Genomic DNA, 16,730 nt, shown 5'->3' with positions numbered 1-16,730 from the left:
TTTTGAATTTTTGGCTCCCCATAATTTTAGCACAGACTTAGGCCGTGGTCTAAGGCTGCGTTTATGCGACCTCAAGCCAGAATCATGATTTGAATCATGATTCAAAACACAAACATGAATCACAATATCACAGAATCAGCGTTTAGACGACCTTCATTCAAATGCTGTTTCTCCTCAGATTCGGGCCAATCCAGTGCGCATCACTAGTGCGCAGTTTGACAGAGGAAGTTTTTCGCACGTGTTTCGGCTCTCGAAAATTCTTTTGCTTCCATCAGAATTCAGTCTATACCTCATTTTGTTTACTTCTATCATAAAGGGTCCATATGCTTCTATTCATCTTGTTAGTTTATCCAAAATGGTGTTCGGAAGTGAATTTCAGCCCCATTTCAGCGTAGATCCAGTTTGATATTGATACTGTATACTCAACAACAACTGAGATGACCAACACAGAACTTGAACATGACAAGAAATGAATTCATAGTCATGTACATACAATGAGCATATAGAGCGCCTTGAGCTTGGCAATAGTCAAACCGAAAGTAGCCCGAAACAACAGTGAGGTCATATAATCATGATTGTAATCACGATATCGTTTATTCGAACATTTTCGTACGTGATTCTGCAGAAACGTCTTTCCAAACGCCCCTTTTTTCGTGTTTCATGTTTGTGATTCTAATCATGATTATATTCAATTTCGACTAAGGCTGCGTTTATGCGACCTCAAGCCAGAATCATGATTCAAAACACAAACATGAATCACGATGTCACAGAATCAGCGTTTAGACGACCTTCATTACAATGCTGTTTCTCCTCAGATTCGGGCCAATCCAGTGCGCATCACTAGTGCGCAGTTTGACAGAGGAAGTTTTTCGCACGTGTTTCGGCTCTCGAAAAATCTTTTGCTTCCAGAATTCAGTCTATACCTAATTTTGTTTACTTCTATAGGTTCCATATGTTTCTATTCATCTTGTTAGTTTATCCAAAATGGTGTTCGGAAGTGAATTTCAGCGTAGATCCAATTTAATATTAACACTCTATACTCAACAACAACTGAGATCATTGTCTGTCCAGTTAATTCATTCACTAGAACTTGAAGTTGAAGACATGACCAAAAAATGAAAAGTAGTGGACGATGCGATGACCAACACAGAACTTGAACATGACAAGAAACCCACTGGGCATTTTACCCGATATTACCCGGGTTGTAACAGGTAATAACGTAGTTATTACCACGGTAACACCAGTGGGTAGTAACGGGGAAATAGTAGACCAATCTTTCCCCGTTATTACCCGGACCCGATATTACTCCATTTACCCAATATTACCCAGTATGATGTAACCGATATTTCCAGTTATTTTCATGATATTACTGCCCGATATTACTCCATTTACTCAATATTTCTCAGTATGATGTACTACTATTTCCAGCATTTTAATGATATCACCACCTCATATTACTCTGTTTACCCAATATTACCCAATTAATGTCGGCTCATTAAAAAATCAATTAGTGTCATTAGGGTCATTGAAGCACATTTTTACAACTCCATACTCTAAGCCATATCATCTTATCCTATCCTAAAATCCTGCATCCTAATCCTACACCTATCCACCAAACCCTGTCATTTACTTCTATATATTGAGCGAGTTTACAACACTTGACAAATTATGGTTAACAATTATTCAACCCTAAAACATTTTTCTAAAATTGATGTCATGATTATGACTAATATGATATATAAACTACACATTTTTCTGAAAATTTTCTGGGTGGAATAATTGCATAAACATAAACACATTAATTATTACAGCTATATTAGCTAAAATTTTGGCCATTTATTGTAGTAATGAATATTCATGAGTAACTAATATTCCCAGCATTTTCCTGATATTACCATCTGATATTACTCAATTTACCCAATATTAATGGGTTCCGCATGGGTTGGAGGTCTCGTTTCCATCTGAGTCCTATCTGGGCACCATGTGGGTTCAAGTATATGTTTTCATCTGGGTTCCATGTGGGCCCATATGGGACCCAGATATCCCAGATAAGAACCGTATGTGATCCAGATACTTTGCTGTCTGGGAATGGAAGCGTTTCAACATTACCCATTACCCCTTATCAACCTGTTTGTAACTGGGTAAAATGTTGGTTTCATCAGGATGATAACAGTAATTTTTTGGACTTTGAAAATTTCGCTGGGATTGCTGTAAGATTGCTCTTATTACTAAAGTTTGCAATGTTATAACCAATCAAAGTCATTCAACATTACCCTTATTACCCCTCATCACCCTGTTGTAACTAGGTAAATGTAGGTTTCATCAGGGTGATAACAGTAACAGGTATCAACAGGAATTATAATTTCGGTAATAACATGGTAATAACGGTAATATTTGATGTTACTCAAATTTCCGGGTGATATTACCGGTAATAACCGGTAAAATTGGTAATCGGTAACAAATTGCCCAGTGGGAATGCATGCAGAGTAACCATGTACATACAATGAGCATATAGAGAGCCTTGAGCTTGGCAATTAAGAGTCAAACCGAAAGTAGCCCGACACAGTGAGGTCATATAATCATGATTCAAATCACGATATCGTTTATTCGAACATTTTCATACGTGATTCTGTAGAAACGTCTTTCCAAACGCCCCTTTTTTCGTAGTTCATGTTTGTGATTCTAATCATGATTATATTCAATTTCGACTAAACGCAATCGTGATTCTGCAGAATCGTGATTTGAATCATGATTCAGATCATGATTCTAGGGTGAAAAAGTGGCGGATAAACGCACCCTAAACGCAATCGTGATTCTGCAGAATCATGATTTGAATCATGATTCAAATCATGATTCTAGGGTAAAAAAGTGGCGGATAAACGCACCCATAGTTAAACCTGACTTCAGAATACAGGCCTATGTGTTTGTAAGAGGATACAAGTTCACTTGAAATTGATTAATATATAGGGACTTAATTTTTTAAAGGACAGGAAAAAAATATTGAAAGGAAGAAATAGTGAATTGTGTACATGGATGGTTTAGGTCTATTCTTCCTCTGAGTATGAATCACCATATACGGTGCCCCCCACCCCCCCCCCCCCCCCCATTGTCAGTGTCTTCTAAATTTTCAGCCGCAAACAAAGTACACAAGTCTGAGAATCATCAGTTTTACAGTTATCTGTAACGAAATCCTGAATTGCGTCAGAGATTTTTGTTTATTCCAAATCTTGTTTTCAAGAGAAGTGTGATTACGAGACCTTGCGGTGTATCGTCACTCAGTTCCTACAATGAATTCCAACTTTTCATTGCATGGGAGAGGGCTGCGTACAAAACCTTTGATTTCCAAAGAAAATCGGTATTGATCGCGATTCATTTGAAGAGACAAAAGATACCCACTTTCCGATTCAAAAGTTCCGTTGAAAAGAAATCTTGGTTGAATGAGCAAGCTGTTCGGTCATTGGTAATCTCCCCGTTTGCACACAATGAATATTCATGATTTGACAACTTTGCTGAAAGGAGATTGGTCATGACGTCACACGGCGATATTTGCATGCATAATTGAGTGTACATCTAGCAACAATACGGAGGACGCCATGTTCAAATTCGGCAACAGGTGAAATGGGAATACGAGAATTGTACGTGGACGTGGGAAAATATGACACCGTGTAAACAGAGAAGATAGTAAATATTGAGCGTTCAGCTGATTCTATGTTTGGGAAAATGTCATTCTAGGGCAGAAAACATGGATGTATTACAGTATTCCGGACGGCCCATTCATCAAGGCGGGCAAATACCCGCGAATGGACAAAATTTCGACCCGTCCGTGGCGGCCTTGGTGTCCTCAATGCGGCAAGATTTGGTTCCCGATTCGTCCACCCCTCTTCCAAATGGATACTCCTCCTTTTCTCCGAATTCCAGTCAAATGGATATTTATTCTCCAGTTTCGCAGGCAGAATTCCGTAGTCCGGTATCTCCAGTGTCCGGTACGGGATATAAAGTGCAAGATGTTTCGTATGATTTTGGAGTGGAAGGCGAGCCGAGCAGCAGAAAACATTATCCAAATGTGAGGACCAGTCCGATGGTCAACGGGCGAGGGTTCATGATTACCGGGACTCCATCCCCGAGGTCCTCCCTGGATGGTACCCATCAGCCCACCGGCGGCTATCAACATCAGCAACACCACCACCAGCAAACTCATCACCAACATCACCATCACTTGTCAACCAAGCAGCAGGTAAAGTTAGGAAAAATAGGAGATGTTGTTGTTGTTGTTGTTGATTGGTTTTTAACGGCGCTCTCCTTAAAAATCTTAGAATATATGCACCAATATTGCAAATATGTTTTCATTTTTAATTTCAGATATTTATTTTTAGGAGATTTGAGGGCAAATATTATAACTTATATAAGGCTCTTAAAATAGAAGAAATGATATTTGGCAATTATTAAATACTCGTCGTACTGTAAAATGTAAAAGATAGAATGAATAAAGGCCTAGACTATATCAGGAATATTATGTCAATGAATGGATGAAGAAATTCTATTTTTCTTTTTACCATACGGATAGATTCTAAGGAAATTGTTCTGTAGGGTAAAAACTAACAATCATTGGTGAAATTTATATGTTTCACTCATGATTTAGTGTTTTCCCTTGATTTCCAGGGTGTAATTATTTATTTGATTAAGTTCCACATAGAAGAAACAAATAATGAAGAAACAGTATTTTTATTGTCATAACACAGTTTATTTGACATAGTTACTGTAGTGTTACATTGTCATCAGGGGCGGATCCAGGATTTTTCGAAAGGGGGGGCACTTTTTCCCGAGGAAAAATTTGACAAGCAAAAAAAAAAAGGGTTTTAACCAAAAATTAAGGGTATTTATATTTATTCCACAAAAAAAATTGACAAGCAAAAAAGAGAAAAGGTCTTCACTTTCAAAGGGGGGGGGGGGCACACTTCTGTTTTAATGGCAGTTTTTGTCTCACCTGCATAGCAGAGTGAGACTATAGGCGCCGCTTTTCCGACGGCGGCGGCGACGGCGGCGTCAACACCAAATCTTAACCTGAGGTTAAGTTTTTGAAATGACAGCATAACTTAGAAAGTATATGGACCTAGTTCATGAAACTTGGCCATAAGGTTAATCAAGTATTACTGAACATACTGCCTGAGTTTCATGTCACATGACCAAGGTCAAAGGTCATTTAGGGTCAATGAACTTAGACCATGTTGGGGGAATCAACATCAAAATCTTAACCTAAGGTTAAGTTTTTGAAATGTCATCATAACTTAGAAAATATATGGACCTAGTTCATGAAACTTATACATAAGGTTAATCAAGTATCACTGAACATCCTGCATGAGTTTCACATCACATGACCAAGGTCAAAGGTCATTTAGGGTCAATGAACTTTGGCCGAATTGGGGGTATCTGTTGAATTACCATCATAACTTTGAAAGTTTATGGATCTGATTCATGAAACTTGGACATAATAGTAATCAAGTATTACTGAACATCCTGTGCAAGTTTCAGGTCATATGATCAAGGTCAAAGGTCATTTAGGGTCAATGAACTTTGGCCAAATTGGGGTATTTGTTGAATTACAGCCATAAATTTGAAAGTGTGTTGGTCTAGTTCATAAAACTTGGACATAATAGTAATCAAGTATCACTGAACATCCTGTGCGAGTTTCAGGTCACATGATCAAGGTCAAAGGTCATGTAAGGTCAAAGAACTTTGGCCACGTTGGGGGTATTTGTTGAATTGCCATCATATCTCTATAAGTGTATTGGTCTAGTTCATAAAACGTGGAAATAAGAGTAACCAAGTATCACTGAACATCTTGTGCGAGTTATAGTAGTTTTCAAAATCAGCACTGCTGCTATATTGAATCGCGTGATGCAGGTGAGACGGCCAGAGGCATTCCACTTGTTACATTTAAAATTCTAATTGTGCCTCTCAAAAGGGGGGCATGGGCCGGCTGTAACCCCCCCCCCCCCCCCCCCCCAGATCCACCAGTGATTGTCATGATTGTAAAGTAAAAATATCCAAGGCATTTTTAATGTGTAAATTTGTAGTATGAGGAAAATAATGGTCTTTTTATAATGCAAATTTGGGATGATCTAGTGTAAATGATTGATTATGATGATGTAGATGGTAATGGTGATGATAATGATATGGTAATGGTGATGGTGATGATAATGGTGATGATGATGATGATGATGATGGTGACTGTAACAATGATGATGGTGATGATAATAATTACGATGATGGTGGTGGTGATGGTGGGTGGTGATGAAGATGATGATCTTTTGATGACGATGATGATATGATGATGATGATGAAGATGATGATGATGATGATGATGATGATGATGATGATGATGATGATGATGATGATGATGATGATGGTGGTGGTGGTGGTGGTGGTGGTGGTGGTGGTGGTGGTGGTGGTGGTGGTGGTGGTGGTGGTGGTGGTGGTGGTGATGATGATGATGATGATGTTGATGAAAATATTGAACTGCAGCTGGTTGAATGGGTCAACAACGTGAGTACAATACACAAATGATCAAAATAATGATAATAGAAATGATAATATTTTAATCAGAATCATCCAAATTAATCATGTACATTGTCCTGTGTTTCACAAAATTGTTCCTTTAAAGAGATGGTCCAGGCTGGAGAATTTACATGTATATCTCAATAAATAGAGTGAAATTCACAGAGCAAAATGCTAAAAATTTGATCAAAATTAGATACCAAATGACGAAGTTATTGAAGTTTAAAAGATTTGAATTATTCCAGTGAAACAGTTCTAGGCACCTCTTCATGAATATTCATTAGTGGGCTGATGATGTCATATCCTCACTTGTTCTTTTGTATTTTATTATATGAAATTGGGTTGACAACTGATTAAGTGCATGAGTTATTTATTGCTGCAATTTATTTAATCATAATGGAGACACATCATTTACACATGTATGAAAAAAATGAAACAGTTATGATTATTGATTTCATGTAAATAACATTTAAAAGGAAAATGGGGGTATGGCATCATCAGCCCACCTAATAAATATTAGTTGTCACTGTTAAAATGGAAATAAAACCTACTGTATGTACATTTCTAACTTCTCATTCATGGTCAACTTCGATTGCATGTACAGTACTCATGAAAAGCTGAAAAGAGAAATAAGAGAGTGCAATATATTCAACCTATTGATAGGTCATCCAGAGAAGTCAGTCCATTGTCATTAATTAACCCCAGCAGTGCACTTAACCTTTGTTTGTGATGCCACCGCAGTGATCGTAGAGGCGCTAACTAATTCAAATCTCTTAATAAAATTAGAAAATGAATCAAGAACAATCCTGTTTATTCTTATGATCAAATTCCCTTGTTAGATTTGTCAGTGTAAATAGAAGGATCAATGTGCAAAGTTCACTAGATCTTCGCACTGCTTGAAGTTCTTTATCGAACTTTATTCAATTTAGCAGGAAGAACCTGCTTTAAACCTGTACTTCATTCGGCATTTTTGGTTGTATCGCAATTCATATCTCATGCAAGCAATAGGAGTCACACAGAATCTACTTTATTGTTTCAACATAAACTTGTGGGTTGAACAACTCTCGTTAATGTTTTTGAAAAATTGGTGTAAAGCCTATTTCTAGCTGGCAAGTTGATTACTGAAGACTGGCTGTTTTGCATCAAGTAACAATTTGCAATAAAGTTGGAAAGATGGTTGATTTGAAGGAGGAATGTTTGGAAACTAACTGTGATGGAGGAGGCAGTAGACATTGGGAATATTGATTTAGATATTGGAGATTTAATAGAAAATGAGGACAGTGATTGTGATCAGTCGGTGTTGGTAAGTCATCAAGGAAAGTGGGATTTTTCGTTCTTCTTTTTCCGCAGGCGGGGGGGGGGGGGGGGGTAGAAAAGGCAGGTTAAAAGGGAAGTTCACCCTAAAGAAAACTTTGTCAGAAAAAATTGAAGATTACATGTAAGAAAGTAATTAGAATTTCCATTTTTTTTAAATTTGTGACATCATAAACGAGCAGCTGAGCTGGCCCATTTGTTATGTAATATAAAATGCAGAAATTATTTTTTTAATGGATTGTAATGACTTGTAATGATTTTTTATTTTCCTTTTAGGAGCAGGTGTGAAATGATTTGTGTGTTGGTATGTACGGAAGGTATACAATAAAAACTATTTTCAATTTTCTCAGAAAGTGACATTTCATTAATATCTAGGAAAGCTGCTTGCATATCACACAAATCAAATCAAATAATTTAAATTCTAACAACTTTTTTATTCTGGAAAATATGGATTTCCTCAAACCTTCGCCAATATTTGTTATTTTTTCTGCTATTTTTACAATAAACTTTTGTAATGGTGAACTTCCTCTTTAAAGGACAAGTCCACCCCAACAAAAAGTTGATTCGAATAAAAAGAAAAAAATCCAACAAGCATAACACTGAAAATTTCATCAAGATCGGATCTAAAATAAGAAAGTTTAATGACATTTTAAAGTTAATTTCACATGACAGTTATATGCACATCCTTGTCGGTATGCAAATGATGAGACTGATGGCGTCATCCACTCACTATTTCTTTTGTATTTTATTATACGAAATATGAAATATTCTAATTTTCTCATTGTCAAGTGAAACAACAATTAATTCCTTCCTGAACATGTGAAATTAGCATTGTTTTAATAATACTATATGGTTTAGTCCTTATTGTCAAATATAAAAAAAAAGAAAAATGAAATTTTTGGTATAATTCAAAAAAAAAAAAAAAAAAGAAATAGTGAGTGATGGACAACATCGTCTGTCTCATTTGTATGTCACTGAGTTGCGCATATCACTGTCTTGTGAAAAATGAGCGAAACTTGAAAATGTAAAAACTTTCTTATTTTACGTCCGATTTGGATGAAATTTTCAGCATTATGCTAGATTGATTTTTCTCTATTTATTCAAGTCAACATTTTTCTGTGGTGGGCTTTTTTTAAGAGTATTAGCTTTAATTTGGTGTTTCACAAAGTAGGTGCATGATTTAAAAATCATGACATACACTACAGTACAAGTATGAACCAAAGGTATAGGTGATGATGATATCAGATACCTGTACATGTGGAAGCAATATTTAAAAAAAAATCACTTAATATAAAGAGATGAGAGAGTGAACACATTAAAAACATGTTTGAAACTTGTGGTGGATTAATATGAGATTTTGAGTATTAAAAGTTCTAGTACTTTTGAATTAAAATAAATTGTATACCGGGTATATACATGTACAAAATCTTGTCTAAATATGTTTGTACAACCTCTGCAGTTTGTTTAAGAATATTGCTGTTAAAAAATAACCAGATGTTCACTAGAAAAAACTTTACACAAACAATTTTGCTTGAGAAAAGCGGTCCCAAAAGTTCGCAGCCCGAGTGCCCAGACTAGGATTGTTGTATTGAAGGCATCTACTGAAAGTGAAACCTATGGTAATTGCACCAAAATTGTTTCAAGAAAATGATGAGGAGGAGGATGATTATGATGACGAGGAGGAGGAGGAGGATGATAATGACGATGATTATGAGAATGATGATGATAACATGATGATGATGATGATTATGAGAATGATGATGATAACATGATGATGATGATGATGATGAAGATGATGATGATGATGGCAATGAAGATGTTAAAAATATTGATGGAATATTTATTTTAGAAATTGTACATGTAAAGATAGATTGTACATATTAATCAATGATAGACTTTACTCATTCAAGACCTTTTTTTATGCTAGTGTCATTCAGAGTGTCTTTTAACTTCAGTGTATCTCTTTGATTAGTGATTACTTCTATTTATACATATGTACACCCTATTTTCATTTGTAAAAGTGAAACAATGTTTAATTGTTACTGGTACACAGTAGTACGTATAGTCTCTGAATTTTTTGGTCCAAGTTGTCAAGACTCGGTGATAATTGATAATTATTCTTTTTTTTTAGGGGGGGGGAATTCGCTTAAAAATATACAGTGTAAGGAATTATTAATATCTTAAAGCCGGTACTGAGTTTGAGTGATTCTGAAGAATGATCGAATTTCAAAGTTTTTAGTTTATTGTCAGATATTCATATATGTTATGAGCAGATTTACAATAAAAATGCAAAAATAAATTAAGTTTGTTCCTGACTTTTTGAAAGTGCATGTATATTTATAATTTATTTTTTGTACAACTTCTCAAGCATCAATATACAGTACATGTAGGCTGCAATTTCAGGATACAATATCTGCTTGCGATTATCATTTGCTATTATTAACCAAACTGTAAGATGTATGTAACACTGTAGGTATGTGTTGAAAGAGCTATTCTCCTCTTTTATAAAAATGATACAGTAGCATGACAGTTTATAATACAGAGGCTTGCTTACATGTAGAATACAAAGTGCTTTTAATATATAAGGAAAGAAAACAACAGCATTGCAACAATATAAACACTTAATACATTATATAAAGAGGAAAAAAAAAACTTACAAGTGGAAGTCAGTGTTAGTGGAAAAGGTGCATTGCCTCCATGTACAGGTCGGGAACTTGTATGTTGTTTCAATATTTCACAATATGTGCTACGATTTCCATGGAAACTTTGATCCTTGGATGAGCTGCAATGTGATATTGGCATGCTAGTCAAGTTATAGCATGGAGGTAGTAAGAAAATTTTATGCAATATACATTTTAATACATACATACATGTACCTCATTTGCATTATGATAAAGTTCAACTTATGATATTGTTTTTCTTCATCATTTACAGGGGGATGGTGGGTTGATCAACAACAACAACAGCTATGTGACATACAACGGCAGTCGTGAGTACAGCCACCACACTCACCCATCCAACATGGCGCCTCAGAATGGCTACGTGAGCCCCCCACCACAGAGCTACCATCCTGTGACGACGTATTACGAGGAAATCCAATTTGGCACGAGCGGAACAGTGGGTAGCGATGGTGTTGTTCTTACTCCCGCACAGCTCTGCCATAGTGCTGTAGCACAGAATGGGGTCAGTGCACCTGAAAATGTTGGCACTACTGCAATACAGCCCAAACCACCCTCAAGTCTGAAGCCGCGTGGGTCGCGGACGCGGAGGAGCCTTCGTCGTGCAGCGGACATGCTCTTGAACCGAAGTCGCCAGAGTCTGTCCGATACAGAAGGCAAGGGTAGTAAAGTCATGACTCCAGTCCCGCCATCGACGGCATCGCCAAGAACTCGGCATTCACCCGCTGATATGCCAGGCAGCGAAGACAACCGGGCGCCCTCGGTCCGCGAGAGGCTCCAGAAGAATCGTGCCCGCATGGGTGAACTCTTACGATCGCCGAGCCTATCAAAGTGGCGGCGAGGGAGCAAAGAGAATCTTGACCGTACAGACAGCCAACCCAATACAGGGTCACCATCGTCAAACACAACAAGTCCTGCATACGTCCCCAACCGCAGGTACAGGAGTGCTGAGAACTTGAACATGTCGTCGTATACGTCATACGAGACTCCGGATCCCTATCTGGACAGTCGGACTGATGGGAGCTACCTTGATAGCTCTGATGGTATGTCCACAAGGTCTGTGGAATCTACACCTTCGGATTATCCACTCAGACATCAAGAAAGGAGACACTCTTCTGGACGTACTCATCATCGAACAAGGAGCAAAGAAAACCATAGAGGTGGGTATCTTTCTCAAGACCTCCCCCCCTCCCTACTCTGACCCCTTCTGAATAATCTTGAACAACAAAAAAATTGTGAAAAAAAGTGACATAGATACGCATGTATGCATTTATTTGTGAAGAGTTGGAGCCATCAATGATTGTAATCTTTACCGAAGGAAAAGCTCAAAAGATTACATAGAACTTTGCATAATCTCATCTTACAATATGTTCCCTTTAGAAGCTTATACATACAATAAGATGTTCGATGGTACAGTAATCAGCTTACACATTTGTAGGTCGGGACAAACTGAACACTGGAAATAAGAAAGACCAGTGCTGTTCTGAAAAGTAACTGTAATTCAGTGAAACCTGTATATATTGTAACCCACCCCCCCCCCCCCCATCTCCAAGACAAAAAAGGACTGTTACTTTTATGAACAGTCAAGCAGTTGGAACAGGTATCCCCTTTAAGGTTCCTGTTCATATTTTAATAAGGAATGTTAATCAAGGAAAACTAAACTTCTAGGCACATTTCATAAAGACTTACAAACTATTACAACTTTTTCATTGAATAACTACATGTACCATAGAAACCTTGATTGTAATTGGCTGCTGAGCCAAAGTTACAATATTGGTTGTAACTTTTTATGAAACTGGTCCATGGGGCCAGTTTCATAAAACCTGTTATAATAACAATTTTGCAATAACAGTTTCAAAGCTTCTGAAATCATTCAACTTGATTGGCTGATAGTGAATTTGTTACGCATAATTTGTTATTATAACAAGTCTTTATGACCCTGTTTTTACACAGGTGGGCCTTCTTCTAAAATACAGATGGCATTTTTAAGTTATGTGTGTGTCATTTATTATTATTTTTTGGGAAATGACATCAATCATACACTATGGGATCAATCTACACTGTATACCTTTAGATCCCATACTTCGAAATTGCTGAAAGAACGCCGTAGACCCTGACCAATAAGTTCCCATGTCTGTATATATATTTGGACCAGCAAGTCTGTCGACACATACAGAAGAAGATTACTTTCAGTACTACACTATAACTATGCTATTACTATTCAGTACATCCATTGATCGGTTACCTGACATTTGCTCCGGCGACAATTGCTCCGCTCTAAATTCCACACACTAAACAGGGCTCCCACAGTCATGGAAAATCCTGGAAAAATTTGTGGTCATGGAAAGTCAGAGAATTTGGAAAATTTGTGAAAAGTCATTGAAATGCCATTTACCTCTTGGCAATGGCAGCTTTCCAGTTTGTCGTGTCTCGTACTCTGTGATCATACTCTGCTATCATAATTGGTGTTCATGATTTCCATTTTCCCCAGTTTTGTGACATCCCAAATTCTACATAACGCCCAGGACATCACGGGAAGTCATGGAAAGCAGCAATTAAGTGAAAAGTCATGGAATTCTGTTTTCAAAGTTCTGTGGGAACCCTGACTAATCGAATGACCAACTTCAACTCTGGGTTTAACACTATAGTCAACTACCTTTAAACCTAACCCTAAACCTAACATTATAAACCTTATTGCAACCCTATCTCTAACCCTAAATCTTATACGAAATTAGACCTGCAGCCCGTTGCATAAAACTTGTTACCTGAGAAAACTCAGGTTGTTTTTACCGGAGTTTTTGCCCTGTGTTAAAGTCAATGGCAGAAATCAGACTAACCTTTATAGTTTTCAGTTTTATTAGAGTTTTCTCAGGTAAAAAGTTAATATGCAACAGGCCCCTGGAGCAATTGTCGCAGGAGCATATGTCGTGTCACCCCATAGATCATGCATTATTACTGTTCAGTACAAGAAGAGTACTATTTAGAAGCTCGGCCAGACTTTTAATCTGCTTTGCTCTGTGCCAGTAGTATTTAGGCAAATTCCCGACCTATTTTTCCCCTCCTCTCCGATTGACCTACCTTCCTGTCTCTGTAATTCAGACGTAATCTCTTTTAACTTCCCTTTAAATACCCCCTCCTCATTCTTCACTGGATTGTAAATTCTTCCCTCACACAGGACTGCCTCTGCATTTTTTTTTTATAAAACCATACATGTATTTCTTTTATCTAAAAATCTGTGCTAATGCTTCATTTTTCATTAAATATTCCAAGACTTCTACAAGAAGAGGCAAAAGTTCTGACAAAGATATATAAAGTAGAATTTTAGTAAGTTTTTACTAACATTCGTATATTGATAAACTTTTCCTCAGAATTGAAAACACAAGATTCGTATATGTGCAGTATCTTGAAAACCACCTTTGCATGTATCAATAATATTTGAATTAATAGTGGGCCCAACATTGTCTTCGACTGCAGGTCATCACCATTTTTGGAAACACACTCCATAAACAAATCTGTGGAAAATTAAGGAATCACTAACTTTACAATGTTATTTTTGGTTACCAAAACGTTTCATAAATAGACTTGAAGATGTGTCTGAAGATTTGATCAAAATGAAATTATGATAAAAGATATTTTACATATTATAAAGCTTTAAGATATTTCTCAGCATTGCATTTGATTACCCCAGCTTAAAGAGAAATTCCAGTAGTTGCAGTAAACACTGATTTCATGAGAAAGTCTGTAAAACCAGGCTTAATTGTCAGTATATCATCGAGGATCTAGATCTGGTACAGTTACATAAACTGAATTTGTGAAATCTTGAAATCTACGCTGAAAAATGTTCAGACTGAACTTCCCCAACACAGATAAGCGCACTTGGGACAGTGTATAATTATTGCTTTGAGCGTCGGGCCCGACGCTCTACCCGAATCCTGTGCTTATTTGTTGATTTCTCAGCAATTACACAATTTCTTCCAGAATCCTTTGGCACATGCGTTTTATTCATACAAACATACCCTTTGGTGGTCATTTCATTGGATTCTGTACGAACTCATTTTGATATCGTTACCAAAACTAGCATTTACCTTTAAAGAGAGCATCCTACGTGTAGGCTAAGGTGGCAGTGCAATAGTCTACAGGCACAGACCCGTGGTTTTCATTATTGGCATAGTGCATATTAATGCAGAGTCTAAATGAGTGAGACTAGGTTCACTATGTACTGTGGCTGGCTCTACGGAGTCTTTGGAGTCTAGTCCTGACTCGTTAGACCCGTTATTGGTTGAAGTATGAGTCTGTGCTTGCAGACTAGCAGCACATTGGGTGATTTCAAGTCCGGTGTTGGCCTTGGTGTTGGTGTTAGTGTTGAAATTTGGATTGCTTCCCCTATTTCCAAAACTAATTCAGATTTTGTAAAACTGATCCAGATCACATGATTGACATCTCAACCTAACACCAACACCAAAAGGTCAACACTGAACTTGAAATCACCCACTGGGTACCTTCACTCACTGCACCTACTGTAGTTTGCTGGGCAAACCCTTCACTCGAGTTATAAGGGTCTGAATGTGCAGCCTACTCATGCCTTGCGTACTGAAAGCCCTCTCGCTCTGGATTGAAACAGCAGGTTTTGTATGTGCTAGTTTTTGCATGGAGACACACTTGTTGATCAAAGTTTCAATCAGGGTCTGTGCCTGCAGACTACACTGCACCCGGGTTCAGGGCAGCGCAATGTTTACTGCTTTGTTGTTTTCTGGAAGATTTTGAAAACGTGATAAATATTGAGCAAATATTGTAGGAATTGATTTTAAAAAAAAACAAGCATATGACTATGAGTTGAAGGTAAAAGTAATAATTTGTTGCTGAAACAGTAAACTGATTCCCCCACAGCAATTTATTTTGTGAGTGATTCACCAAACAAATAACCATAATTGCTGTTACATGTAAAGTGTGCTTCATATTGTCTGACAATGTTGAAGTGCAGACAATCTCAAAAATGCTCTAATTTGTTAAACAGTATAACTTCCTTCCCTTTTCCCCTCTTTTCCCCTCATAGTGGTAATTGAAAGATATGATTGAGATTCATTAGTACGGACAGATTAATTTCCTGTTCTCCCCTTGGCATTTAAATCACATGGAACTGTGTAAAGCTAGAGATTCTCCAGTCTCGGCAAACAAACGAACATGTCTGTAGACATGGCATTCATTTACACACTATTCATCCAATCATTTGTCTTTTTTGACTCGCACTCCGAGGGGCCGTTTCATAGTAAAGCTGTTCGTATTTATAAGTTACACATTATAACGCACAACCTGTGACATGTTCTTACGTGCTATGTCCCCGTAGCTAACACACCACCTTGGGAAATTTTACCAGTCTTGCACAAAGTCATGTGTAATATTTATCAACAACTGTTTAAAACACCATACTGATACAATCAGTACTTAAGGAAACTGACAATTAGCAAGGAAGTTGACATTTTCTAGAATTCCAGGAACATAATACATGTAGATGCTCATTATTTACCGGTATCCATTTTTTGGTGCTTTAGTATCATCTGGACTCAGAAGTCCTTTGATGGCTTATAAACTGCAACTTTTTTTATGTACGTGAATGCATGGAAGACAATCTTCTCGTGACTGCTCAATAGATTGGAATAGCTTTATACTGGTGGGAGGTTGCGAGACATGTTTACACCTGATGCATTTTCTGTATTTCATGACAGTCTACAATAGTTTCTGTGATTAAGTCATTAAGGTGGTGGAAGCAGTGGTGATGCCATGGACCTACATGTACATGTAGTAGGTCTATAGTGATACAAACTGGATTGTCAAACTTGTGTGTTGTCTGGATACTCTAAGGATATTGTGAAATGCTTTGGCCATGCGTGAATTGATGAAATGTACGTCTTTCAAAATGAGAAGTGTAGATTGTGGGAGGTACACGTAAATGCACATATGATTATGTTATTTTGTGTGTCTTGCATGCCCTTCTTGTGCCCACCCCTTCCATTTCCTTTCTGTTCTTTATTTGTGTCTTTTATTAAAGATTTTTTTCTCTCTTGTACTGTTGTTGTTTTTTTGTTATAAAACAAATAATGCACAGATTCACATGGAAGTTTATGATATTAGTGGCCATGCAGGTATTCACTGGTATATTACTATTTTATGCAAAAAAACAGTCTG

At 37.2% G+C, this 16,730-nt stretch overlaps 1 protein-coding gene across 1 annotated transcript; it reads left to right on the top strand.

Moving 5' to 3' along the window:
- The first annotated feature begins 3,554 nt into the window (after positions 1 to 3,554).
- LOC129277714 (atrophin-1-like) lies at positions 3,555 to 12,097 on the top strand. Its single transcript, XM_054913862.2, has 2 exons — positions 3,555 to 4,234; positions 10,804 to 12,097. Exons 1-2 carry the CDS (start codon positions 3,743 to 3,745, stop codon positions 11,746 to 11,748), a joined length of 1,437 nt encoding a protein of 478 aa, XP_054769837.2. The 5' UTR covers positions 3,555 to 3,742; the 3' UTR covers positions 11,749 to 12,097.
- The last annotated feature ends 4,633 nt before the right edge of the window (positions 12,098 to 16,730 follow it).

This window comes from Lytechinus pictus, chromosome 15 (genome assembly GCF_037042905.1).
Source record: "Lytechinus pictus isolate F3 Inbred chromosome 15, Lp3.0, whole genome shotgun sequence".
NCBI lineage: Eukaryota > Metazoa > Echinodermata > Echinoidea > Temnopleuroida > Toxopneustidae > Lytechinus > Lytechinus pictus.
The sequence above is the reverse complement of the archived record's forward strand: the minus strand, read 5'-3'. Positions and strand labels throughout refer to the sequence as shown.